The sequence below is a fragment of the Trachemys scripta genome, chromosome 8 (assembly GCF_013100865.1).
Source record: "Trachemys scripta elegans isolate TJP31775 chromosome 8, CAS_Tse_1.0, whole genome shotgun sequence".
In the NCBI taxonomy this organism is placed as follows: Eukaryota; Metazoa; Chordata; order Testudines; family Emydidae; genus Trachemys; species Trachemys scripta.
In genome coordinates, this window is record NC_048305.1 from 35,918,220 (window position 1) to 35,944,188 (window position 25,969).

Here is a 25,969-nt window from a genome sequence, read left to right on the forward strand (position 1 = left end):
AAAAAAAGAACAGGAGTACTTGTGGCACCTTAGAGACTAACAAATTTATTAGAGCATAAGCTTTCATGGACTACAGCCCACTTCTTCGATATGCATCCGAAGAAGTGGGCTGTAGTCCACGAAAGCTTATGCTCTAATAAATTTGTTAGTCTCTAAGGTGCCACAAGTACTCCTGTTCTTTTTGCGTCTCATCCTAGTTGCTGCCCAGGCTAGTAGCTGACCAGGTATTTCTGCCAGGAAGGTCTATGAACTGCTCCCACTGCCTGCTCCTCTGAAACCCAGCATGCTTCTGACAGACAGAAACGGAGTCCAGCTGCCCACATTGTGCACAGAAACATCCCCAAACGCTCTTTGCTCTGAAACGGCACATTCAGCACCTCTCTTTCTCTAACTCCCGCCTCGCACCGCCCCGTTCAGAACACATCTCCGATTTAACCCCTTTCCTGGCCCCCAAGTGACTGTAACCCCTGACTGACGTGGCACAGGAGTGTGGGTCATTTGAAGAGGGGTGCTAAAAATAACCCACTGTATTTAGACTTGCTCCTACAATATGCAGCAGCTTTCATCCCAGGACCTCAAGGTCCTTTCGAAACATTCATTAGGTAACCTCCAAACACCCACAGAGTATGATTCTCTCCATTGTACAGATGGTTGATCTGAGGCCCAGAATAGTTAAGTGATTTCCCAAATCACACAGCTTGTTAGAGGAAGCCAGCCCTGCCTCACCACGTATATTTACCAACATGGGTGTTTTGTGGTTGCTGCCACGGACAGGGAAATGCTTGCACTCCACCTGCTAAGCATTCAACTTACATTGACTCCAATTCTGCTCTCACATTCTGGACAAAGGCTTCCAGGTCCGACAACATATGGATCAGAGAATAAACTTCCCTCTTCTGCATAGCAGGATGCTCTTGTGAGCACAAGCCCACCGCAGCGCTTTTATTTCACACACATCATTTCTTACCTGGTATGTTTCACAGAGATATTCTTTTGGGATGACTTGAGCATGACAATTCTCCAGATTGGCCTATAGCTGGCAGAAATGCCTCTCCCAGCCTCCCAAAATTCTGATCCCAGCTACATCGTGAAAAGTAAAGAGCTCTTACGGGTGCGCTTCACTGCCTGTATGTTTTGGGGCTGAAAAGCTAGGAGTTGGCAACAATTTTTTTTTCCTTGAGGAAAAAGTCCAGTTCTTGGCTAATCAGAGCGCATCCTGCGCTTCAGCCCCAGCACCAGCCTCCCAGTTGACTACGCAAAAACCTACACCGATCACAGACTTTCTGAATAAGACAGGAGTAGACAAAGGGTAAAGCTTGTTCCAGATCTGGGGTCTGTGAACACATGCCCATAAGTGAGGGCATCGCTAGTCCACTAGGACTCCAGAGGAAGAGGTGGCTGGTGCCCCATCCCACTAAAACCAGGTTGTCCCATAGAGCAAATGGCCTGTTACAGCCAGAGTTGTTCAAACTCAGCCAAACAAAAGGGGAGTAAGGTGTCCTGCAGCCAAAGTCTTAGGAATGAAAAAAGGAAGGGTCCCTTGTAGCTAGAGTATGGATACCCGGAGTACAGCTCCTCTGCTCTCATGGAAGCAGTCTAGCTTCCCAGGGAGACTAAACTACCAAAAGATACCATGTCTATCCCCCTTCCAATGGGCCACCATTCCCTTTGCCCCCAGGTCTGGGTCCCACTGCAGGTTTCTGCAGTGATGGGGGCGGACATCATTGGTCCCTCCCCAGCTAACGGAGAAGGATTTAACAAGACACTAAGCAGGGTCTGAAGACCCCGTTGCTCCTGATAGGCTAGAAGCTGCTCCTGAGACTCATGGCTTGGGACGGTGGAGGAAGATGCATGATAGTTCTCCTCCCAGTTGTGCATGTCAGCCTGGATATACACCTGCAGTCCTGCCAAAAAAGTGCTAGCTACATTGGATGGCACAGTTTTGTTGGCGGCTTAGGGTGTAGCTGAGCTGGTGAGGGGTGAACAAAGATTGTGCTCTCCCCTGCTGTCCGCGCGATGCCCCTCGGATGGGAGATGGGGCGGAACATTGGGTGGGCAGCTGAGGTGCAAAGGGGCATACCCAAGACCGCTGGGGAGGAGAGAGGAGCTGAGAACAGGCAAGGCCAAAGGGAGACAAAAGGGAGATTGGAAAAGTGTAAGGAGCAGCGTGTAGGCAAAGAGGAGCAAAGAGGGACCTAGCCACAAGATCACAATAATAATGCCCTACAGCTCCTTCAGCAACATCTATAAAAGGTCGTTTCTCAGCCCTGTGGGCACATGCCAATAGCCTCCTAGTCCATTCAAGTTGTGTGTGACAGTCACAGGTCAATGAATGTGTACATGAAACGTTTTAATCTGTCCACATCAGCACAGCTCCACGTAAAGCTGGGACTGTGTGCCTTTCCAGCCGGACATAATGGGCCTGATTCTGATCTCGTGACGGCTGTGCACCAGTGACTTCAATGGGCTTGCTCCTGATTTGCACCCACCCGGCTGCCCAAAAGAGTTAAGGAGGACAAAATGCCCTTGGATAATCCAGAAGCTAAATTTCAATCCAATGCTAGCCACGAGGACTGTTGTACTGATTGTGACACGACCCAGTAAACAAAAATAATTCCAGCCAGTGGTGTCATGCCAAGCTATTGCCACAACTAGAGAGCAGACAAAATGCAGGAGGGTTCCCAATGCCATTGTATTATTATTAAACCGTTATCTCAGCCAATTAGCAGAAGCTGATCATAATCAATGCAAATATCTGCCTCTTGCCTGCAAATTGGCAGAAGCTGCCTCACTCTCCTATTAAGTACAGTATGTCCTTCCACAAATTCTGCAAATGCCTTTTAATCGTCCTGAGTGCTTCACTACAGACATTGGACACAGCCCTATCTTATCAACATCTTCATTTTTCTTCCCCAATCGCTTCCATAGTCTGTTGGCTTTAAGACCTAGATCCTGAGGCTGCAATCAGATCCTCTGCAGGCATCCGTCTGCGCCGATGCAGATCTGACTGCAGAATCCAAGCCTTCACTTGTGCCAAGCACCCACACAAATACACCACACTGGGCTTTTCACCAGAGTTCCTCATACCCAGCTCCCAACCCACCTGACTTCTCCCAAACGGAGCTGTAATTTCAGAAACCTTGGAAGAGCCAAACTGACTGCAAGAAAGAAATCAGCAACGTGGTTTAGCCTAACTTACCTTGAGAAACTCTGAGGGACTGAGCTGTTGGTCAAATAAAAGCTATTACCTTGCCCACCTTGTCTCTCTATACCCTGGGGCTGACAGGGCTACACAACCACTGCATACACTCACTAGGGGACAGAGAATATTAGGTCAACGTTTGGCACACTGTACCTTCTCTGCAAATCACATGAAGAAGGGACAGAACCAACAGCCAAGGAAAACACCAATGCACAAGGGAAAACTATGTTAACTGGGTGACTCCTGCATCTCAAGATCTAACGTTCACTCCACCTGCCTAAAGCGAACAGTATTTAGAGGCAAAGGGTCAGATTTACAGCAGTGTAAATCCAGAGTTATTCAATTCAGTTCAGTGGAGTTACGTCGAAATTACACCATGAAAGGAGAGCAGAGTCGAAGGGCATGTCTGCCCTGCCCTGCAATTCAGACTACGGGGGTGTGAACTGCAGCATGCCCCAAAGTGCTGCACTGTATCTCCCCCACGTTGACACTGGGGATGCAAACATGGAGGCCCCCGGTTCGCAATATTGTAGTCCTCTTCAGACAGAACTACGTTCAGGTGAACTAGGGACCTTTAAGTTCACGCCTGCAGCGTCCACATGGGGGAGTTACAGCACAGCACTTTGGTGCACTCTGCAAGCCATAGCCCCGCAGACTGAGCTGCGGGGCAGTGTAAACAGCCCCAGCTGACTAGCTGTAGTTCTCATCATTAGGATTTTAATACTTGCCATGGCCTTGACAACTTGCTGTTTTGGTTGGTTTCAGCCTGACCACTAAGGCTGCGTTTTGCTAAGTAGTCTAAGGGACTTAGGTGTCCAAGCCCTATAGAATTTCAATGACATCTGGGTGCCCAACTCCGCTAGGCTCCTTTGAAAACTGGGTTTCATCCAGGATTTCCCACATGGGTAGTGGCCTCTTCTCCTTGGCCGCTGAGCTGGGGAATAATTTACTAGGCGGTCTGTGTGCTTTCCACCTCACAGAATTTTTTTATTCATACAGCTCAGAAAAAAACAACTGCTTTAAAACCTTGACCACATGACCAACCTCAGACAGAGATAAGTCAAATATATTCCATGCTCAACAACAACAATATTTTGCATTTCTATAGCATCTAACATCTGGGGATCTCGAAACACTTTGCAAACAATTAATTAGGCCTCACAGGAATGACCATGCCCATTTTACAGATAGGTAAACTGAGGCACAGAGCAGTTCAGTGGGGTAGTCAGCAGGACCAAACCCCAGGTCTTCGGATTCCCAAGCCCCTAGACCACACTCCCTCCCTGAAATAGAAAATATTACATGCTGGCACTTTCCTTCATGCTGGCAAGTTTCTGTTAAATACTAGATGGTTATTCTGTCAAAGAAAAAACAGAAAGTCTTCTCCTGAACTATCTTAGAAACTCTTAAAATGCAGGAAATTGAAACAGAAATTGACAGTGTTCCAGGGAATGAACTCTGGCTCTGTCCTTTTTATTTGTTTTTATCTACATTAGCATAGGTTCTCCATTGGGCTCAAAGCAAAATGAGGGTATTTATAAGGAAGGAATTGGGGATCATGAGGGATGGGCCCTGGCTCACATACAACCCAGCTCCAAACATTGTGTGCGCTTGTGCGCACACACATTCACACACTTCTCTTTGGCAGGCAAGGGCCAGCTTTGGGACAAGAAACTCTTTTCAGCTAAATATCATCTGTTGTCCCCATTTTCCTCTCATGGTCCATCCCCCATCCGTGCTTTGAGTTCTGTTACAACAGCTATCAAAACTGGTGAGTTTGCCCTGCCATTGCTACATGGGTTCAGAGGTGACCTTTTTGGGTATGAGAGGCTGCGGGGGATAAACCCATCGGAATTTTGTTTGGGATTCTGCTTCAGTGACTTGACATAGATCCTCAGGCCAGAAGGGACCACCAGATCATCTCGTCTGATCTCCTGTATCTCACAGGCCACCAACACCCCCAAGCACCCACACACTAAACCCAACAACCAAAATTAGACTGGAGCACTACAGCCCACAGGAGACTGAACTACTATGTGCCACAGGCCCTGAATAGAAGGAACCAAGGTGTGAATGTTGTCCCTATGGGCCTCAGCCAGCAGAGCACGAATCAGCCATCTTGTGTCCCACATAGATCTGTCCCACCTGCATCTTTTGTGCACTATCCTGCCTCTCTGTGTCTGTAATGGATCTCATGTCATCACCATATTCCATGAGATGAGAATACCTCCAATGAATTGTCTTCCCTGAGGAAGCTGCAGATAGAGGGTGCTGCAGCGCTGGGACCAGGGCAGGCCTCAAGAGGAGATCTCTGCTCATCTCCATCAGGAGGCAATGGACGTTCAGGGTAAGATCCAGAGAGGATGGTCACCATCTCGTATGCAGGTGCTGCTAGGAGTGATTGGACTGGAGGGCTACAAAGGGCAGCTGGTTCTAAAATGAGTGCGACTCTGCTCTCTTGCTTTGAAGACACCAGTGTCCCAGTTATAGAGTGGTGCCTTGCACTGAGGGTTCCCCAGCAGCTGAGTTCTCCTATTAAAAGTCGGGTGGACCAGCAGATGGACCTGACACCAGTCAGAGGAAATGAACTCTCACCTGCTCTCTACAGGCCAATCAATGATGGAGACAAGTGGACGGTTGGCATTAGTGTAACAACAACATGCAGGACATGCTGCAAAGAACAGGGTCATGTGATTTGGACTGGGGAACTGGTGACGATGGTTGCCATAATCTAGTTCAAGCATCATGTACCTTGTGCGTTAAGGTGAAGGCAGGAGGCCCTTGACTGACATCCCCCAATGCATGGCCATGCATGTGTCAAGAATTAATGCTGCACTCACATGGTGATCGAGAAACTGGTGCGCTCTGTGGCTGGCTGTCACTTTGGTGTCCAGATCCCACGTTCTCTAACAGTGCACATGGAGATGTCCCTTAGGACTCTCCTCACCTGTGGGGTTAGCATAGGGGTGTTCCCTGCGGACCTGCCAGGCACACTGCCATCATTGGGCTCTGTTCAGCAGGACTCTCTTACCATTCTAAGACTGTCTGCCAGAGCCACCGGCTGCACCGACTTTGCACTGAGTCTGTGCCTCACTGCTTGCCCCAATGCGTGTTTTAACAGCACTCAGCTTAATTTCATCCAGTATGTGCATGGGCACCACTGCAGAGAAACATCATTAGCAGAGTAATTGCTTGTTAGGGGACAGTTATCTGATCATGGCTGTGCTATTTAACCATTGGGATTTCTAACAATTGCATGCAATGGAACATGGCAATGTCTGTGTGTCAGGGGGCTGTGAGTGCCAGTGGGGGTTCCATGAAACAGGGATCATTTATGGATGCCTTGTGAAGGACAGGCAGTAAAGGTGAAGAAGGGGAAGACGTCCTTAGCCTTGCAGCTTTATTAGATGTCTAACTAGAGACAATTGCCAAGATTTTCCCAGGAGGCAGACAGATTTTCAGCACCCTAGCACCTCTTAGCTTTGAAAATTCCACTGGTTACAAGAGCAGCCAACAACAAGCTCTCTGCTTTCCTACTGCATGTTCCACAAGCCATTTTGAAAATCCCATTACAGATGTGCTTGCAATCCTTGATGTCAGTCAAATTTTACATCCACTTGTGCTGTTTATTTTCACTGTATGACACACACACAAAGCACTGTATAATTTACCCTAAGGGATTTCCTGCAGCTTGGGTGCTTGCTGGAAGGACCGCTGTGTCATTTATTAAATGGAATGACTTAAAAAGATAGAGAATTTCACCAGTGTGATCAGTGATTACCAAATCTGGCAAGGCCTGTTATTATGACTGCTATTTAGTGGCCTAGGTAAAATGGATTGGTGGATCCCAGTTCATTCCCAAGATATTCCCTCATCACAAAACAACCTTGCAACAGACATGAACAGAGATGTTGTCTCCTTTGCATTAGATTACTATTTTGCATTCTACTTAGGCCTACCCATGAAGAACATTTGTATATTTCAGCTGCTGCAGAGTATGGCTACCCATTTACATAGTGATGCTTCTCTGATGGAGATGGCTGTACATGTGCACTGGCTTCTGATTTGTTTCCAAACGCAATTCAAGGCGTTAGTTGTGATTTATAAAGCCTTTTATGGTTCAGATCCTGTGTATGTGAGAACCTGCTCCCCACAGTGTTTTACCCCAGTAGTTGTGATAATTGGGGGGCGCTGGAGCTAAAAATCTGCAGCTGTTTTTGTCACAGGACAGGTGGCCAGAGTTCTGAGTGGAAGGCCCTTAGCTCTGGAACTCATTTATTATTTGGATTGTGGTAGTGCCTGGGTACTCCAGTCTCTGTTGACCTCTAGGGCACACTGCAAGGATGTATATTTACCCAGGCTTTTCTGAACTAAGAGGAATCAGTAGAGTGACAGGTCTTCATTTTATAGACTTGGTTTGTTATAATAATAGCTCAACCTCTGTTTTTCATTTATTTCTAAAATATGTGCACCTGCCCGCTGGGATAGGCACAGTTCTATGCCCCCAACAGTAAGCAATAAAATAAATACTTGGCCCCCTTTTCGGCAGGCTCAGCTGAGAACCCATGGACAGAATCGGTCACAAAGACTGAGCTACCTTCCATGTCAGGCAGAGGCAAAATTCTGAGCAAAACTGTGAGTCGGCACCCTGTGTGAATGTGCCATGTTTACAAGAAGAAAAAGCTTTCTGCAGCAAAATGACCATTTTCCATTTGCAAAAGCTCAAGGCAAGAAGGAGACAGCTTTCGCTTTCCTGCAAAACCAAGGAAGTGTGAGTTTTCTGAAGGTGGTGCGAAATAGTTTCAGACAGCTCTAATTAGCGGGGCAATGAGCAGGGGAAGCTGACACTGCTGCTGCCTGTGTTGTACCTGTTCTGGGGATAAAGAGAGACTGTCAAGCCAGCACCTTTCCCCAGCATTATATTCAGTTCACTGTTTATTTGAAATGTGTTGAATGAATTACCCAAAGAAAAAGGAACAAGCATTTTCTGCAGATTGTGCACAAGCTGCTAGTATTGTGCTTTAAATGCTGTTTTGGATGGGACCACAGATATTCAGTTCTCAGGAGGGTACATTTGCCATTTGAGCACCCATCCCTGATTAACACCAGCAGATGTGGCAAAGCCAACGCCAAGTTCAGCAAGTTGAGAAATGTACCTCCCAGCAAAAGTGATGTGATATTTAGGGCCCCAACCTGCAATCCTTGTGCATTCAAAACTGGCCCTGCGGTCAGCAAGAATTCTGAATGTCTACTGCGTGCAAGATCAGACACTCTATTTGTAAGGAGCATCAACTGTAGTAATAAAGCCCAAGCCTGGACATACTTTCTATGGAGCATAGTTCTTACTGCTGTGAATAGCCCTATTTAATTGTAGTAGCAACCACTATGCCCTGTATAGGACTTCCATAATGCTTTCTATCGAGGGTCTCAAAGAGATGTACAAACCTGTTCTGGGAGGCAAGTTGATATTAAAATTCCTGTGGGGAAACTGAGGCACAAATGGGCTCAATTGGTTTGCTCAAGGTCACAGAATTAGTCTTTAATAGAGCCCAGGTCTCCGGACTCCATATCTTATGCTTTAACAACAAAGCCATCCTTCCCCTCACTAAACTAGATATTTTAAAATATATATTAAGCTTGCAGAGCGGTATTTATTTAGTCATTTAAAGTGTAAAACAACTGAAGATGCTGAATGCTCTTTAAAGGTCTGATCCCGCTTCCAGTAAAGTCAGTGGCACAATTTCCCATCATCTTCAACAGAATCAGGAGTAGGCCAAAGCCTACTGGTTCCACTGGTCACTGTAAATGTTTGAGGGAAAGCGAAGGTTACCTCGTGGACATATTCCTTCCTCCTTGGTCCACCCCCACGAGCATAGAGAAATAAGAGGTCACCCCAAAACAAGCAGCAAATGGATGCCAAAAGAAAATCCATGTGAAGGATACTGACTAAAGAAAATAAATATATAACAATATAGGAAGCAATATCACAGCTAGAATATTGGTTGTCAAAGAGGCTTTTTAAATGGCCTTTCAGGCAGATAGATATCCCAACCCACGCTATCCCATGACACACATAATACCACCATGTTGTTGAAAGCATCCCACCTTTCATCCAAGGAACTCCCAGTGTTCCCAAATATTCATTAATCCCCCCAACTCCACTGAGAGAAGGTGACGACTATTCTATGCATCTTACATATACGTAAACTGAGGCAAAGAGCTCTTTCCTGTCCTTTCCCAAAGTCAGTCAGGGGTAGAGCTGAGAACAGAACCCTGGAGGTCCCAGTCCTTGTAGAAATGATGTTGGAGCAGAGCTATTAAGTCCATCTTCTTGCCACTGCAGGAGGATTCCCTAGTCTCCACTCTCCGGTGCTCCACACAGTCTAGTTTTCAACATCCCAAACAATGATGTACCCACCACTTCGCTTAGAGACCACTCCATGATCTAACAGGGGACCCTCAATCCCATGCTAATTCTGGAGCTCATGGACCACCTCCATCTCCCTCTTTCGCAGCAGGAAACACCACGCAGCCCAATTTTCTTCTCCGGCACAAGGCAAGCAGGGAGAAGACAAATCATGGCCTGATTGCCCAATACATGCACCTCCAGCAGCTGGGTGCATCACAAATCAAAAGATCAGTCCTACCTGGCATGTCACCTTCGACACTAACCTCCCAGTATTGTATTGGCACACAGGAAAGCAGAAGTCAATGGGTCATCAAAATGTTAGTGCAATGAAGTTGCTCTTCAATTCTGTTACTTAACATAACCACCTTTCTGACAGTTACTACATCCCAGCTTCTTTATTTTGCAACCTGCCATACAGTTCTGATGAGACAACAGCACTGACAACCTGCAGATTCTTTAGCCAAGAGGCCTTCTTCAGACGGTTGAAAATGCAGAAATAAATGCATTAGGGCCGAAAAGGTGATGTGGTCAGAATGGCAGCTCTTACCTGGCTAGCTACAGCAGCCTACGCACTTTCCTTTAACCCTCTGAGCCAGATCCAGGAAGGAGCAGAGCACTCTCGGCTCTCAGCAAAATCACTTGAGGTTGCTTAGAACCTTGCAGGATTGTGACTTTTCTTGATGGACTAAAACGTGCAACCTACTTGCTGATGTGGTACCATCTCCAGATGACAACCCCATGAAATTTACCAGTACTCTTCATGGTGTGTACTTTTTTATTTTGTGACAGTTATTTCACTAAATGTTATATGTTCATGTTGGTCTATATACATACATAAATTAACTACAGGTCTCCTGATATTTATGTTCTTAGCCCATTCTTCTCAACAGCAATTTATATGTGAGGTTTCTTTTCTCTCTCCCAGCAATTGCAATTGTAAACTTCTCTTTGTGATAATAGCTAAAGAGCAGACAGAGCCTGCCTCTTGAATGGCAAAGGATTTGCCCCAGAAAAGCCTACTTTAAAAAAAAAACTATTAAATGTTCATTATAGAGCTAAGTATAACTAGCATGTCACATAGCCTTTAATGGGAAAAAGGTCTATTAACCTGATGAGTGAGTACCTATATAGGGAATCTGAATCATCTTGAGATATGCATTGCATATATTTATAATTCATTGACCAAATTGGAACCTGTTCTAAGGAGAAATTCGTTGTTCATTTTCCACTGCACCACAGGGTTCTCACCACGTCCTGGGCCATGGTGTGGTGGTGTGGTGTCTGAGAATTAAAGCCAAACTAAGGGCCAAGCTCACATCCCAAACCTAGTCAAAATCATTCAATGCAAACAAAAAAAATCAAAGATCATCAAAACATGAAATTTTAAAACCATATACCAGCTTTTCTAGACAGCAATAATGAAATTCCAGGGCAAGAAGCAGTAATAAATAAACCAACACTTTCCTGTTGAACTAATTTGACATCTGTATTTGAAAATAATGTGATGAAGTCTAAGATATAGAGTATTTATACAGTACAGAACAAACACAATTTGTTACTTTAAGAAAAACTAAATATGGTGGAAGAAAAAACTTCTGAAAATTAGAACACCATTTTGACAGATGCCAAACTTTTCAATAGTTATTGCACATCCCTGCTAGCCAGTCTATTCCAAAATCCATACACATGTCAACAAAATATCTGTCTCTGCATTTATAAACATGTTATCTGCTGTAGGAAAGCAGTGCATCGGATGCAATTTAGGGGCTACAGAGTTAATGGGGCCAGAAATTCATGCTATTACAAGGTCTTTCATTCCGTAGATTGGCTGCAGTTATCAAAGAAAAGCAAGGACAAAAAGAAACATTAAATATGAAAAATATAAGAGACTGACAACAAAATACTTTAGTGAGCTATAATGCGACTGAAGCACAAACAAAAAGAACAGCGAAATCCAATTTCAAAACAGACTCTGAATTCAGTCACAAATTGTATCAAATCAGCTTGTGTTTATTTGACTTTCTGACACCAAGGAGCGTGTTATGCAGCTGCACCGTTCCACCAGAACCCTGGATGCTATCTCCCTAATCACCTGCATGCTTGTACTGCAACCAGCCTAGAGGTGATGGATGCAGTCAATACGGATTGCCATTGAGGTGTTAGAGCACAACTGACAACGTCCAGCAGGAGTAAGTTACCAGGATAGGTCATCATCACAACTGAAAGAAATTCTGTTCCAGGCAGCATTCGCACTCTTCAAGGAAATCGAAGATCAAAGACACAAATGGGGTTCACCTCACAAGAGTTGGCTAGCGTTCTCTCTCTCTCTCAAAAAAAAAAAAAAGAAAAAGAAAGCAGAACAACCCACAGGAACAGAAACGATCCACATATAGAAAAACAGCCACCGAGAAAGTCAGCTTGCAACCCTCGAGTTACATTTCTGTGGCTGTTGACATGGGGCAGCGAGGAAGGCGTTGTTTACATGAGTTGCGTGCCTGCCTTACACTAGGAGAAGCAGCGTTCAACATGCAGATCAGGAGTTTTTAAAACAGAGCAAGTCATATTCAGCAAATCAAATTCAATGCCCTCCTCCCCCGCACCTGGTCCCCTCGAGTCTCACCTCCCCAAATCAAGCCTGCCAGCATTTCCCAGTCACTAAGGGGAGAGACAAACGGTCTCCAGGTTCACGTACCTATTCCTGACTCAAAACCCCACAGATACAACAAACACACGATAAACACTAAACTTTCTTTTTTTTTTTTTACGTGTAACCTCGGGGCGATGCTGGGATGGCAGGTCTCCAGCAGCACATGCCAGCCACCAAACGCAGTTCCCAAACTGTTTGGTGGTGCGCTAGGCAGAGGGAGTCTGCTGAATGTCCATTCCCATCTGCCTGGCCCCCAGCAGCCTCCGACACCCCACACACCCAGACTAACCCCCACTAATTCCCGCAAAAGCCGTAGACTGTAGAGGAGAGGAAGGCAGCCCCAGCCCCAGGCAACTCACCGCAGTCTGCGCACAGGATCCTGCCCACATCCTTTTTGAGGTTCTTGCCGCTGGTGTCCAGGGGGGCGAAGGATGTCCTGAAGACCAGGGGCTGCTCGGTGGGTTCCAGGAAGAAGATGTAGCGGTGGTTCCTCTTCACTTTGAAGCAGGGCGCCGGGGAGCCCGCACTGCCCACGCTGATCAGTTGCTCGCGCTGCAGCCCCCCGCTGTTGCGGGGCCACAGGTCCAAGACTTTCACCAGGACTCCCCCAGCGGAGGCAGGGGGCTCGCGGGTGCCATTGCCACTGCCGGGCGGGGGGGGCAGCGCCTGCACCTTGCCCTCCACCACCACGGCCGCGGTGTACGCCTGGTCCTGCACCGATTTGAGGCTGGGGGAGTAGCAGGCGAGAGACACCCCGAAGAGCAGCATGGAGAAGCCGGGGGTCGGATCGCGCCTCATGCCGTCGGCTGCGGCGGCTGCTGCGGCGCCGGCTGCTGTCCGGGCTGCAGGGCTGCGGCTGCTCGGGAGGCGCAGCGGGGCGGGCGCTGCTGCTGCTGCTGGCGCACGGAGCCTCCTCCAGTCGCGGCGCTGAGCAGCAGACCTGCCGCATCTGGCCAGGCCATTTGGGGGGCTGCCGCTTCGCCGCCGCTTCGGGAGGGGAAACAGAGGCGCTGGAGGACCGGAAACAGCGTAATCTCAGCGCCCGCTGGCAGGCCGGCACCTCCCCGGGCGGCGCAGCAGCCTCCCCAGGCACCAAGGCGCGGAGCTGCGCGGCGCATGGACCGTGGGGGCCCTGCCCCCAAGCACCGGAGGAGGGAGCCGGGGAAGGCAGGGGGCTGCTCGCCCGCGCCGGGCAGGGGACCCGAGTGAGCTCTGGGGCCCCGAGGGGATGCCCCGGCCCCCGCAGAGCGCACCCGGCTTGTGCTGTCCTGCTTCGCCGGGGATCGCGGCTCCCCGGGGAGCCCCTTGGCTGGGCAGGGTCTTGCCCCGCTGCCCCGCGCGGCCCCTGCCTGAGTCCTGCCTGGGCCAGCCAGTCCCAGCTGCTGGGCAGGTGAGTCCCAGCGGAGCAGGTGACTGCCCCGATCCCCGGGGATCTTGCCCCCAGCGCCCTTCGGAAGGGATCCCGGGGAACCCTGAGCGCGGCGCTCTGTGCAGGGGATCTCCGGGATTCCCTGCCCCCCGGGAGAGCCGGTGTAAGCGCTCCCCGGAACCTCCCCGCCCGGAGCTCGCTCCCTTGGGGGAGGGTGTCGGGGACTCCCCGCCCCCTCGGGGATGCAGCCCTCTGCAGGTCTGGGCGGGGACCCCCGTATGGCGGGTGGGGGCTGCAGGGAGAGTCGCGAGGCAACCCGCGGTCTCCCGAGCAGATGCTCAGCTTAGGGCTTCCCTTGGCGACCCCTCCAGAAGGTGCCACATTGATGCGCGCTCAGTCACCTACCTCTATGCCATGCCTCGAGCCCGAGCGTCCCCGGGAGCTGCCCCGCGAGCCGCAGAGAGCCCCGGGCAGCCGGACTGCTGATGTCTCGCCCCTCAGCTTGCAGCAAGGACACGAGGAGCAGGTGGCTGCAGCAGGCGGGGGTGGGTGGGGGGAAACCTACCAGTAAGTCACTGGGTTTACGTTTGTGTTGCCAAAGGGCCTGGCTGATTCCCCAGCATTGTCCTGTTCTATTGGTGCGACTTGCAATTGCAAGAGGGGTGGGCTGGAAATGCGGGCAAAGCCGATCTCGCCTAGAGTGGGGAGGGTGGCCGGGAGGGGGGTCCCCAGGATGGGAGGAGGGAGGGAGAACTAGATAGCTGATTTCTGCAGCGCTTGGCATTCCGATCACATCCTCTCAAGACCTGCCCATCTCCACACTGCATTACAGCTCCGGTCAAAACACGAGCATTTCCTTCGTCAACCCGACAATCCGCTAAGCCACATTCGGGGCAGGAGGAAGCGCCGTTTAACCGGTTGCAACGGAATATTATCTAGTTCAGCTGCTGCCGGGGCACCAGCCCTGCAGATTTCACAACTCCAAGCTAACAACGGGGTTGGGCCGCCCTGCCCTACACATCTACTTTCCTGTCTCAGGATTACTTCGGAGCTGGAATTTTGTGCATGACACCCCAGTCAAATGCAGCTTAAAAAAAAGAAACTGGCAAAAGAAAAGATAGCTGCTGAAGAGAAAATGGCTTCTTTCATGTGGTGACCCCTGCTGTCTCTTCTTAATAAACAAGCAAGATAATAACAAGACTCTCCCACTGCAGTGGGTTTTCAGGAGAAGGCAATTTAAACTCAGAAAAGTTGTTTATTTTTAAAGATGATGCTCCCCTGTCTGTATTCCTTATAATCCCATAGGAAATCATTGCTGAAGGTGCCAGCCGCAGCAGTTTAAGAACAGTAGTTAATAGCAGAGGATTTTCAAAAAGGCAAATTCTGCCCCTGGAATCCCGAGCCAGTGGGTTCCCATTGTTGTGGTAATTGACGCAAGGGGGTGAGATAATCGCATACATTGTGATCCCTGCCTGCTTTGCTGCCATCTGTCATTGACTTCAGTTGAAGTGGGATCAGACGCAAATATGTGCATTGTTATTATTATGTCAGTAGAGTTCTTGGCAGTGATACAATACACAGATAAAGGCAGTGGCCCTGCCCCATCAAGCTTACACTCTAAAAGAAAAGTCAGGCAAGAATTCACTGGGAGACTCTAAAGATAGTTATAGCCAATAATGATTTTTTAAATAAATTGGGGTGATAGATAATGATGGTATAATATGTACCTTTGGATCTCCGGGGCCCTCCATGTTTATGATTGCGAATCTATATCTCCAAAAAAAAGTGGAATTATCCAGAATGGGTGGAATTAATAAATGTTCAAATTCCTTGTATTCTACCATTTTTCCCATGCAGAGCCGAATTCAGTGTTATGCATGTACATTTCTCCCAGAAGTTACCACTGCCTTTTGATAGTGCATGAGTCCATTCAGATCTTCAGCCGATAGGAAGCCATCTATTTTATTTAAATGCATACTCCCACTACCAAGGATACTTAAAGCATGTCCTCCTCTGGGTAATTCTTCAACTTCAAGCAATGTATTGTGTTATCAGGCACATTTATCATAGAGTCTCAGAAACATTTTTCATTGTTAAGACCTTTGCTAAACATATTTCTCTTTGGCTTTCTGTCCTCCCCCCTCCCACCCAATCAGATTACCCTGCGTTGTTTCTAGGTCCAGAGAAACCTGCAGTAAGGCCCAGTTCAGCAAGATACTTAAGCACCTGCTTAATTTTAAGCAGGACTAATCTCATTAAAAGCAAGTTAAGCAGGTGATTAAATACCTTGCTGAATCAGAGCCTAAGACTCATTTCCAGGAGGCAACCCGCTGACTTTTTTTCCATTTCTAATTGTTCTGGAATTAAGGCTGGAATTAAACCATCCTTAGCCATACTTAAGGCCAATACAGTTGTTTCGTTCTGTCTTTGTTCAGCACCTAACACAACTGTTTCCTAGTCGGTGAGTGGGGTCCTAGTTGCTACTACAAGAAAGTAACAAAAAATAATTCTAATAAAATGTTCAGTGGCACCATTAGTTAGGCACCTTATTCCCTTAGGCGTCTTTGACAATCCCAGCCTTTGTGCTAGTAGATGCCACCCCTGGAGACTGAAGCCCTCTCTTTACTCAAAGAACAGATACCATGTGGGCAGTGGTGATGAAAGCAGCCCTTCTCAAGTGCCCTGCAGGACCATGGCTAAAGGTGATGGGGTGGTTCATGCTTCATGCCCATTCTAATCTTTAGCCTCTCTGCACTGAAACTGCCAATAAAGGTGCCAGTGAATGCCAGCTATGTTGGTGGTTCATGCAGTGTGGACATCTGTCCACTAAGCACTCCCCTAAGACTTACCAGCTTGTCTCACATAGGTCAACAAGCAGCAATAACTCTCAGTTGCTACTAACTTGGACTGGATTTGATCTGTTGACCTAGCCCAGTGGCTCTTGATTTTTTTTCCATACCAGGACCACCCTGGGACTCCCCCTCCCATCTAGGTGGTGGTCATCCCTCCAAGCTAGCAATATTGGCAAGACACGGTTGTCTGGACCCTCTGGCACTTGTTTGTGACCTCTCTGAGGGTCCTGTTTCCTACACTGAGAACCTCTGACCATTGGCAGTCCTCTGAGCAATGCAGTCCACACACACACACACACCCGCCCCAATCCTCCACCTTAGGCAACCACTTTAAAGAATTTCTAAAGTTTGTAATACATCAGAGTCCAACATTTAGTCCAAGACCACTTCTCCTAGACCAATGATTTTTGCTGTTTGCTTGCTCAAGCTGGGTTTCATTATATCCTATGGTTCAGATCTTAGTCTAAGAATAACTGGCATGATTTCCTGATGCTTTTAGCAGGCATCAAAATAGTATTTAAAAAAAATAATTGCAAACCAAACAGCAGACATAGGATGATTGGCTAAAAGAGCAACACGGCTGCTTAGTGGAAGGAAAAGTACAATAATAAAAGCCTGAAAACACAGTTGTGGTATCTGGTACCTGCTCAATTCCCAGAACGCTCAATACAGTCTCTGCAACTACAGGGATTTATGGGTGAAATTCCTATGGAGAGGGAAGGAAAGTCATATAACAATATACTCAGGAAACCACAGAGAAATATAGGGAGGAGGGGAAATACTTTCCCTAGCAAGGAAGCTGCCAACTGTTTGGAGTCAGGGAACAGGTAGTTTACGGGGAGTGGGGAAATTGCCCTGGCTTCCCTCTTCTTTACCTATAAATCTCTACGCAAATAACTCTTTCCCAAGCATTTCTTTCAGATGGTGATGCAGGCCCAGACCCTCAAAAGTATTTAGGTGCCTAACTCTCATTGGAATCAATGGGAGTCAGGTGCCTAAATACCTTTGAGGATCTGGGCTGTAGATTTCCACTGCAGGAGAAATGGGTAGGGCTGCCCTTCTCCTAGCTGTGCCTAACTAGGGAAGTGGCTTGAGTGGACTAAAATTCAGGTTTCTAATTCCTCCACTCTCTAGTGCTGCAGTAGGAGCAGCTCAGATCTTCAACCATTTCTTCTGAAGGTGTCCCTTAACTGAGACTTTAAAAAGTGACCTTTTTGCTCTTCAGGGGCATCAAAAACCTAAGTAGGGGATTCCCACATGTCCTTTTATCAATATTCCTCTCCCCACCCTCCTTATTGTTTTATAGATGGCTGCTCTCCACCCCAGAGATGGTTGTATTTCCATGGGACCATTCTAGTTTGAGAAGTGCTTTAGGGTAAAAAAAAAAAGTGCTGGATAAATATGAATTCATTATTTGTGGCTGCCAGGCCATATTTTATATTGAAAATGGGTTAGAGGGGACATTAAGCCTAGACAGTGAGACAATCCCAACTCAGACATTAATGAGATGGAACCTATAAGGGATAATATTTTCCTTTGTTTACTAGGTAATTTGTCCTCCTTTCCCAAACTATTCTGACATGCTCCATAATTCACTGTTTCCAAGTCTATCATAACTTTATGTGGCTTTGATGCAAAGGAGCTGGGCAGAGAAAGTCCATTGCATATATACCTTGGGCCATCTCTTTTAGAGCCTATTTGTGTGCCACCTTCTTGCTTTCTCAGTACAGGCAATCCCTTCTGGTCCACCCTGAACTAAGCAAGGTGGAATCTCCTCCTTTGCAACCCTTCTCCTCAAATAAACATGTTTCCTCTGATATCTGATCTTGGGTCTGTTGTTTTTCTTTCCCTCCTGCCCCAACAGGTTTGTGTCACTTTCTTTATCAGTCAATATCCTTTCTCTTTCTCTTCTGATTCCAGACATGGCCTGAATCACAGGGATTGCTAGAGTTCTTTTCTCTTATTTATGTTTCTTGTACTTAGATTAAAATGCCCCTTCAAAATAGGTCTGGGTCCTGCTATGTGGAAAGCCTTAGGCATATGCTGGCCCTGCTACATAGAACAATGGGGAGGGGGTCACCAAGCAAACTATGGGGCCAGCAATACATTAAGTATTTGTGTGACTGATAGCTGGCAGGAGTGGGCAGTTGCTGATTTGCCCAGAGCAGTGGAACCCTCAGATCTGGCTTTGTTCTGCTTAGCCCGTAGTAGGAAGTTACACAGAGATTCTTCTAACTTTGCCATAGACCATAATTCCCCAAAGTTTTTCCCTATGTTGCTAGGAGGAAGGATCATGGATTGCCTTTTCTGGAGATGATTAAATTACTTCTCTGTGTGGATGCCTGTAGGCACTAGACCTAATGAGTACTAGAGAGTCTATGTCCTCTACAAAACAGCAAGATAGGGTTCTAATTCTGGCTGTAGCGAGAGGGTAGTAGAGCCGCCAATGAGAGCTGGCACAAGGGGCTAGTAAATTGCCCCATGGAACTCATAGCCCCCCGTTAGCTATGGGTGTGTTTGCAAACTGGAGCAGCCCCAAGGCTGTAACCCAGTGCAAGCCAGCAGATAGCCTATTTGGACAGGAGGCGTTCATAGAGCAGGAATGCTGCTAATGAGCATAACTGGCAGCCTTCTGCTGGCTCATTTGCAAGGGATGGGGAGAATATAAACTGGCAGCAAGAAAGGAAAGCAAGAGAATTGTAGGCTGGTCTACACTACGTCATTAGATCGACATTCCCCGCATTAGATTGAATTTATAATGTGCTTGTCTATACTACAGAGCCCTTCCCGCCGACCTAAAAGGCCTTTTAAATCGACATCTTCACTCCACCTCAACAAGAGGAGTAACGCTAGATTCGACCTTCCTGGGAATTAGGGGTAGTGTAGACACAGCACAGTGTATTTCGACTTGTTTGGCTTCTGGGAGGTGTCTCAGAGTGCTCCAATGTGTCCGCTCTGGACAGCACTTTCAGCTCCACTGCACTTCAGCCAGGAAAACAGGAAAAGCCCTGGGAACTTTTGAATTTCATTTCCTGTTTGATCAGCATGGAGAGCTCGCCAGCACAGCTGACCACGGCTGCCCAGGTACACAAACGTGCTCCAGTGTGGAGCATACAGGAGACACTGGATCTGATTGCTGTGCAGGGAGAAGAGTCTGTGCAGGCAGAGCTCCAAACAAGCAGAAGAAATGCTGACATCTATGTCAAAATTGCACAGGGCATGGGGGGGAAAAGGCTACACCAGAGACACACAGCAGTGCTATGTGAAAATAAAGGAGCTCAGGCAAGTGTACCAGAAGACAAGGGAGGCCAATAGTCACTCTGGTGATGAGTCATAGACATGCCGCTTCTATCAGCAGCTGCATGCGATTCTAGGTGGGGACCCCACCAGTATCCCAACACTCTCCGTGGATACCTCCCAGGGGACCCAGGTGGCCGTGGGCAACAACGAGGAGGACATTGTTGATGAGAAAGAGGAGGAGGAGGAGAATGCACAGCAGGCAAGCAGAGGATCCATTCTCCCCGACAGCCAGGACCTTTTCCTAACTCTGGAGCCAATCCCCTCCCAGGACCCACTGGTGTGGGACTGTGATGGCGGGGAAGACGCCTCTGGTGAGTGCACGCTTGTAATAACACTACAGGGGTTAAATTCAATTTGTGGTTAATGTTTAATTTGAGGTAAACAATTGGGATACAGTGGCGGCTGGTGCAGCCACACAAAGGGTGCTCCCCAGAAAAGCCTGTTTATGTGCCAAGAGTTTCCACACTAAAAAATTTCCCCAGGTGTGCCCTCACACCACCTACCCTTTTGTGTGTGCTTACCATGCCTGCTTGAAAACCAAAATCTGCTGCCCAGCACTCTGCCATGTGTTGTGCCTTACTGGCAGGCTCTTCTTTTAAAACACAAAATTTGGCCGAGTACCTCAGGGAATGTATTTACTGCTGTGAATTGTTTCATTCATTGCAATTCATGCTTTTCCTTGAAGCTGCACCATTTTCTCTGGGTGCTTCCTCCACTCCAGCACAAAGGCTGTCCCAGATTAGAAGATGAAAAAAGAGGACAAGGGAAGACATGTTCTGAGATTTGATGCATTCCTCTGAGGCTGACATGCATGGAGGCTCACACTGTCAGACAGTATGCGCATCGGCAGGAAAGCAAGCAGGGAACAAGAGTGTAACACGCAAGAGGAGATGTTGCAGCTTATGGGGGAGCAAACAGACATGTTGAAGCATCTGTTGAGGCGCAGGAAAGGCAACTAGACCTTACAGTCCCACTGCACCCAATGATGAACCAGCTGCCCTCCTCACCAAGTTCCATATCCTCCTCTCCCAGATGTCCTAGAATGCGGGGGGAGGAGGGGGAAGCTCCATTATCCCTTGAACTCAACTCCAGGGGATGGTTCATGGAGCAGAAAGCTCTGATTCCCACAGCTTTGATTGCTAGACAGTGCAATTGTAATAAGCTATGTGTCCTTGCCCCTCCCTCCCTGTGTTATCAGGCCCTTACCTGGTTATCGTTCTTATTCATTGATGTCTCTGTTCAGTGTTTGTTAGCGTAATAAAAATGCACGAATTGAGTACAAGAGGCTCTTTATTCACTATGCACATTATGGTTGGTGGGGTGTAGTTTACAGGGCAGTACATGCGAAGAAGGAGACAGGTTGGTAAGGAACAACAGAGAACTGTCACATCAGTGTTGGATCATTCATGAAACTGGTTTTCAAAGCCTCTCGGAGACGCAGTGTGCCTCAGTGTTCTCTTCTTATTGCCCTGGTGTCTGGCTGCTTATAATTGGCAGCCAGGCGATCTGCCTCAACCCCCCACCCTGCCAGAAACTTTCCCCCCTTACTTTCACAGATATTATGTAGACCACAGCAAGAAGCAACAACAATAGGAATATTGCTTTCGCTGAGGTCTAACCTAGTGAGTAAAAAGAACAGGAGTACTTGTGGCACCTTAGAGACTAACAAATTTATTTGAGCATAAGCTTTTGTGGGCTACAGCCCACTTCTTCGAATGCATAGAATGGAACATATATTGAGGAGATATATATACACATACAGAGAGCATGAAAAGGTGGGAGTTGTCTTACCAACTCTGAGAGGCCAATTAAGTAAGAGAAAAAAAACTTTTGAAGTGATAATCAAGATAGCCCAGTACAGACAGTTTGATAAGAAGTGTGAGAATACTTACATGGGGAGATAGATTCAATGTTTGTAATGGCTCAACCATTCCCAGTCACTATTCAAGCCTAAGTTGATTGTATCTGGTTTGCATATCAATTGAAGTTCAGCAGTTTCCCATTGGAGTCTGTTTTTGAAGCTTTTCTGTTGCAAAATTGCCACCCTCAGTTCTGTTACTGAGTGACCAGACAAGTTAAAGTGTTCTCCTACTGGTTTTTGAATCTTATGATTCCTGATGTCAGATTTGTGTCCATTTATTCTTTTGGGCAGAGACTGTCCGGTTTGGCCAATGTACATGGCAGAGGGGCAGAGTTCTGCGGTGACCTAGAATCCTACTTTCGACGTCTCCGACTCAAAGAATATTTCCAACATACCCCCGAACAGCATACTAACCCACAGAATCCTCCCTACCAGCACTACAAAACAAAAGGATTCTGCGTGGACTCCTCCGGATGGTCGAAACAACAGACTGGACTTCTACATAGATTGCTTCCGTCAATGTGCAAAGGCTGAAATTGTGGAAAAGCAACATCGCTTGCCCCATAACCTCAGCCATGCTGAACACAATGCCATCTATAGCCTCAGGAACAACTCTGACATCATAATCAAAAAGGCTGACAAAGGAGGTGCTGTCGTCATCATGAATAAATTGGAATATGACCAAGAGGCAGCTAGACAGCTCTCTAAGTCCACATTCTACAGGCCATTATCCTCTGATCCCACTGAGGATTACCTAAAGAAACAACACCATCTGCTAAAAAAACTCCTTGACAAAGCACATGAACAAATCTGTACAGACACATGCCTAGAACCCTGACCAGGGGTATTCTATTTGCTACCCAAGATCCATAAACCTGGAACTCCTGGACGGCCCATCACCTCAGGCATTGACATCCTAACATGAGGATTGTCTGGCTATGTGGACTCTCTCCTCAGACCCTACGCTATCAGCACTCCCAGCTATCTTCAAGACACCACTGACTTCCTGAGGAAACTACAATCCTTCGGTGATCTTCCAGAAAACACCATCCTGGCCACTATGGATTTAGAAGCCCTCTACACCAATATTCCACACAAAGATGGACTACAAGCTATCAGAAACAGTATCCCCAATAATGTCACAGCTAACCTGGTGGCTGAACTTTGTGACTTTGTCCTCACCCACAACTATTTCACAGTTGGGGACAATATATACCTTCAAGTCAGCGGCATGGGTACCTGCATGGCCCCACAGTATGCCAACATTTTTATGGCTGACTTAGAACAACACTTCCTTAGCTCTCGTCCCCTAACGCCCCTAATCTACTTGCGCTACATTGATGACATCTTCATCATCTGGACCCATGGAAAAGAAGCCCTTGAGGAATTCCACCATGATTTCAATAATTTCCATCCCACCATTAACCTCAGCCTAGATCAATCCACACAAGCGGTCCATTTCCTGGACACTACTGTGCTGATAAGCGATGGTCACATAAATACCACCATATACAGGAAACCTACTGACCGCTATACTTACCTACATGCCTCCAGCTTCTATCCAGGACACATCACACGATCCACTGTCTACAGCCAAGCTCTAAGGTCTGGTCCCCACTAACGCCCCACTTCGGACTAAGGTACGCAAATTCAGCTATGTTAATAATGTAGCTGAATTCGAAATACCTTAGTCCGAACTTACCGCGGGTCCAGAAGCGGCAGGGAGGCTCCCCCGTCGATGCCACGTACTCCTCTTGCCGAGCTGGAGTACCGGCGTCGACGGCGAGCACTTCCGGGATCGATCCGGGATCGATTTATCGTGTCTAAACCAGACGCGATAAATCAATCCCAGAACATCGATTGCCTGCCGCCGGACCCTCCGGTAAGTGTAGACGTACCCTAAGATACAACCGCATTTGCTCCAATCCCTCAGACAGAGACAAGCACCTACAAGATCTCTATCAAGCATTCTTAAAACTACAATACCCACCTGCTGAAGTGAAAAAACAGATTGACAGAGCCAGACGAGTACCCAGAAGTCACCTCCTACAAGACAGGCCCAACAAAGAAAATAACAGAACACCACTAGCTGTCACCTTCAGCCCCCAACTAAAACCTCTCCAGCGCATCATCAAAGACCTACAACCTATCCTGAAAGATGATCCCTCACTCTCACAGATCTTGGGAGACAGACCTGTCCTCACTTAAAGACAACCCCCCAGCCTGAAGCAAATACTCACCAGCAACCACACACCACTGAACAAAAACACTGACCCAGGAACCTATCCTTGCAACAAAGCCCAATGCCAACTCTGTCCACATATCTATTCAAGTGATATCATCATAGGACCTAATCACATCAGCCATGCCATCAGAGGTTAGTTCACCTGCACATCTACCAATGTGATATATGCCATCATGTGCCAGCTATGCCCCTCTGCCATGTACATTGGCCAAACCGGACAGTCTCTACGCAAAAGAATAAATGGACACAAATCTGACGTCAGGAATCATAACATTCAAAAACCAGTAGGAGAACACTTTAACTTGTCTGGTCACTCAATAACAGAACTGAGGGTGGCAATTTTGCAACAGAAAAGCTTCAAAAACAGACTCCAATGAGAAACTGCTGAACTTCAATTGATATGCAAACTAGATACAATCAACTTAGGCTTGAATAGAGATTGGGAATGGCTGAGCCATTACAAACATTGAATCTATCTCCCCATGTAAGTATTCTCACACTTCTTATCAAACTGTCTGTACTGGGCTATCTTGATTATCACTTCAAAAGTTTTTTTTCTCTTACTTAATTGGCCTCTCAGAGTTGGTAAGACAACTCCCACCTTTTCATGCTCTCTGTATGTGTATATATATCTCCTCAATATATGTTCCATTCTATGCATCCGAAGAAGTGGGTTGTAGCCCACAAAAGCTTATGTTCAAATAAATTTGTTAGTCTCTAAGGTGCCACAAGTACTCCTGTTCTTTTTGCGGATACAGACTAACACGGCTGCTACTTTGAAACTAGTGAGTAAAGTGTACCAGCACCCCTTTAGACATCCAAAGGCACATTCTACCACCATTCTGCACTTGCTCAGCCTATGGTTGAACTGCTCCTTAGAATCATAGAATATCAGGGCTGGAAGGGAACTCAGGAGGTCATCTAGTCCAACCCCCTGCTCAAAGCAGGACCAATCCCCAACTAAATCCTTACTGTCTTGTCCAAGCTGCCTGTGTACAGCTTCATGAGCCATGGGAGCAAGGGGTAGGCTGAGTCTCCAAGGATAACTATTGGCATTTCAACATCACCAACGGTAATTTTCTGGTCTGGGAAGAAAGTTCCTTCTTGGAGCTTTCTGATGAGACCAGAGTTCCTAAAGATGTGCGTGTCATGTATCTTTCCCGACCATCCCACGTTGATGTCGGTGAAACGGCCCGTGATCCACTAGTGCTTGCAACACCATTGAGAAGTAGCTCTTCCGGTTTATGTACTCTTTGGCAAGGTGGTCTGGTGCCAAGAAAGGGATGTGCGTTCCGTCTATCGTCCCACTACACTTAGGGAACCCCATCGCGGCATCCACTATGTCCTGCACATTTCCCAGAGTCACTACTCTTCTTAGCCGAAGTGAATTGATTGCCCTGGCTACTTGGATCACAGCAGCCCTCACGGTAGATTTACCCACTCCAAACTGATTCCCGACTGACCGGAAGCAATCTGGCATTGCAAGCTTCCACGGGGCTATCACCACTCGCTTCTCAACTGCCAAAGCAGGTCTCATTTTGGTATTTTTGTGTTTCAGGGCTGGGGAAAGCAATTCACAAAGTTCCATTAAAGTGGCTTTACACTTTCGAAAGTTATGCAGCCACTGCTCCTCATCCCATACCTGCATCACAGTGCAGTCCCACCAGTCTGTGCTTGTTTCCCTGTCCCAGAAACAGCATTCCACTGTGTCAACAAGCCTGGCTGCCGCTGCCAGTATGCGCAAATGACTTCCAGCACAGCTCTTTGCGTGGCATCACATTCTTCCGCGCGGCTGCTCCTGGCTAGGCTCTGCAAATACCGCAGGATGATGTGCGAGCTGTTTGTGATGCTCACAATAGCATACAGCTGAGCGGGGTCCATGATTGCTGTGCTATGGCATCTGCACAAGTAACCCAGGCTTAGGCGCGAAAATGATTGTTTGCCGTTGCTTTCAGGGAGAGAGGGAAGGAGGGAAGAGCCAAGTACATCATGGGAGGCTGACATTATGTACCCAAAACACCTCACAAGAATGTTTTTGTCCCATCAGGCACTGGGAGCCTAACCCAGAATTCCAATCGGCAGCA

The 25,969-nt window shown here is 47.4% G+C and overlaps 1 protein-coding gene across 4 annotated transcripts in view; it reads right to left on the reverse strand.

Moving 5' to 3' along the window:
* Positions 1-25,969, reverse strand: part of NRG2 (neuregulin 2) — a 331,862-nt gene that overhangs the window by 253,723 nt on the left and 52,170 nt on the right. The window contains exons 1-2 of one of the 4 annotated variants that reach the window (XM_034778371.1): positions 14,033-15,752; positions 12,618-13,268 (exon numbers count right to left, since the gene is read on the reverse strand). The exons of the other annotated variants lie outside the window; for them this stretch is intronic. Coding sequence (XP_034634262.1) covers positions 12,618-13,268; positions 14,033-14,411 — 1,030 coding nt within the window. The 5' untranslated portion in view covers positions 14,412-15,752. Of the gene's footprint in view, positions 1-12,617; positions 13,269-14,032; positions 15,753-25,969 lie in introns of those variants that run through there. 4 annotated transcript variants of the gene reach the window in all.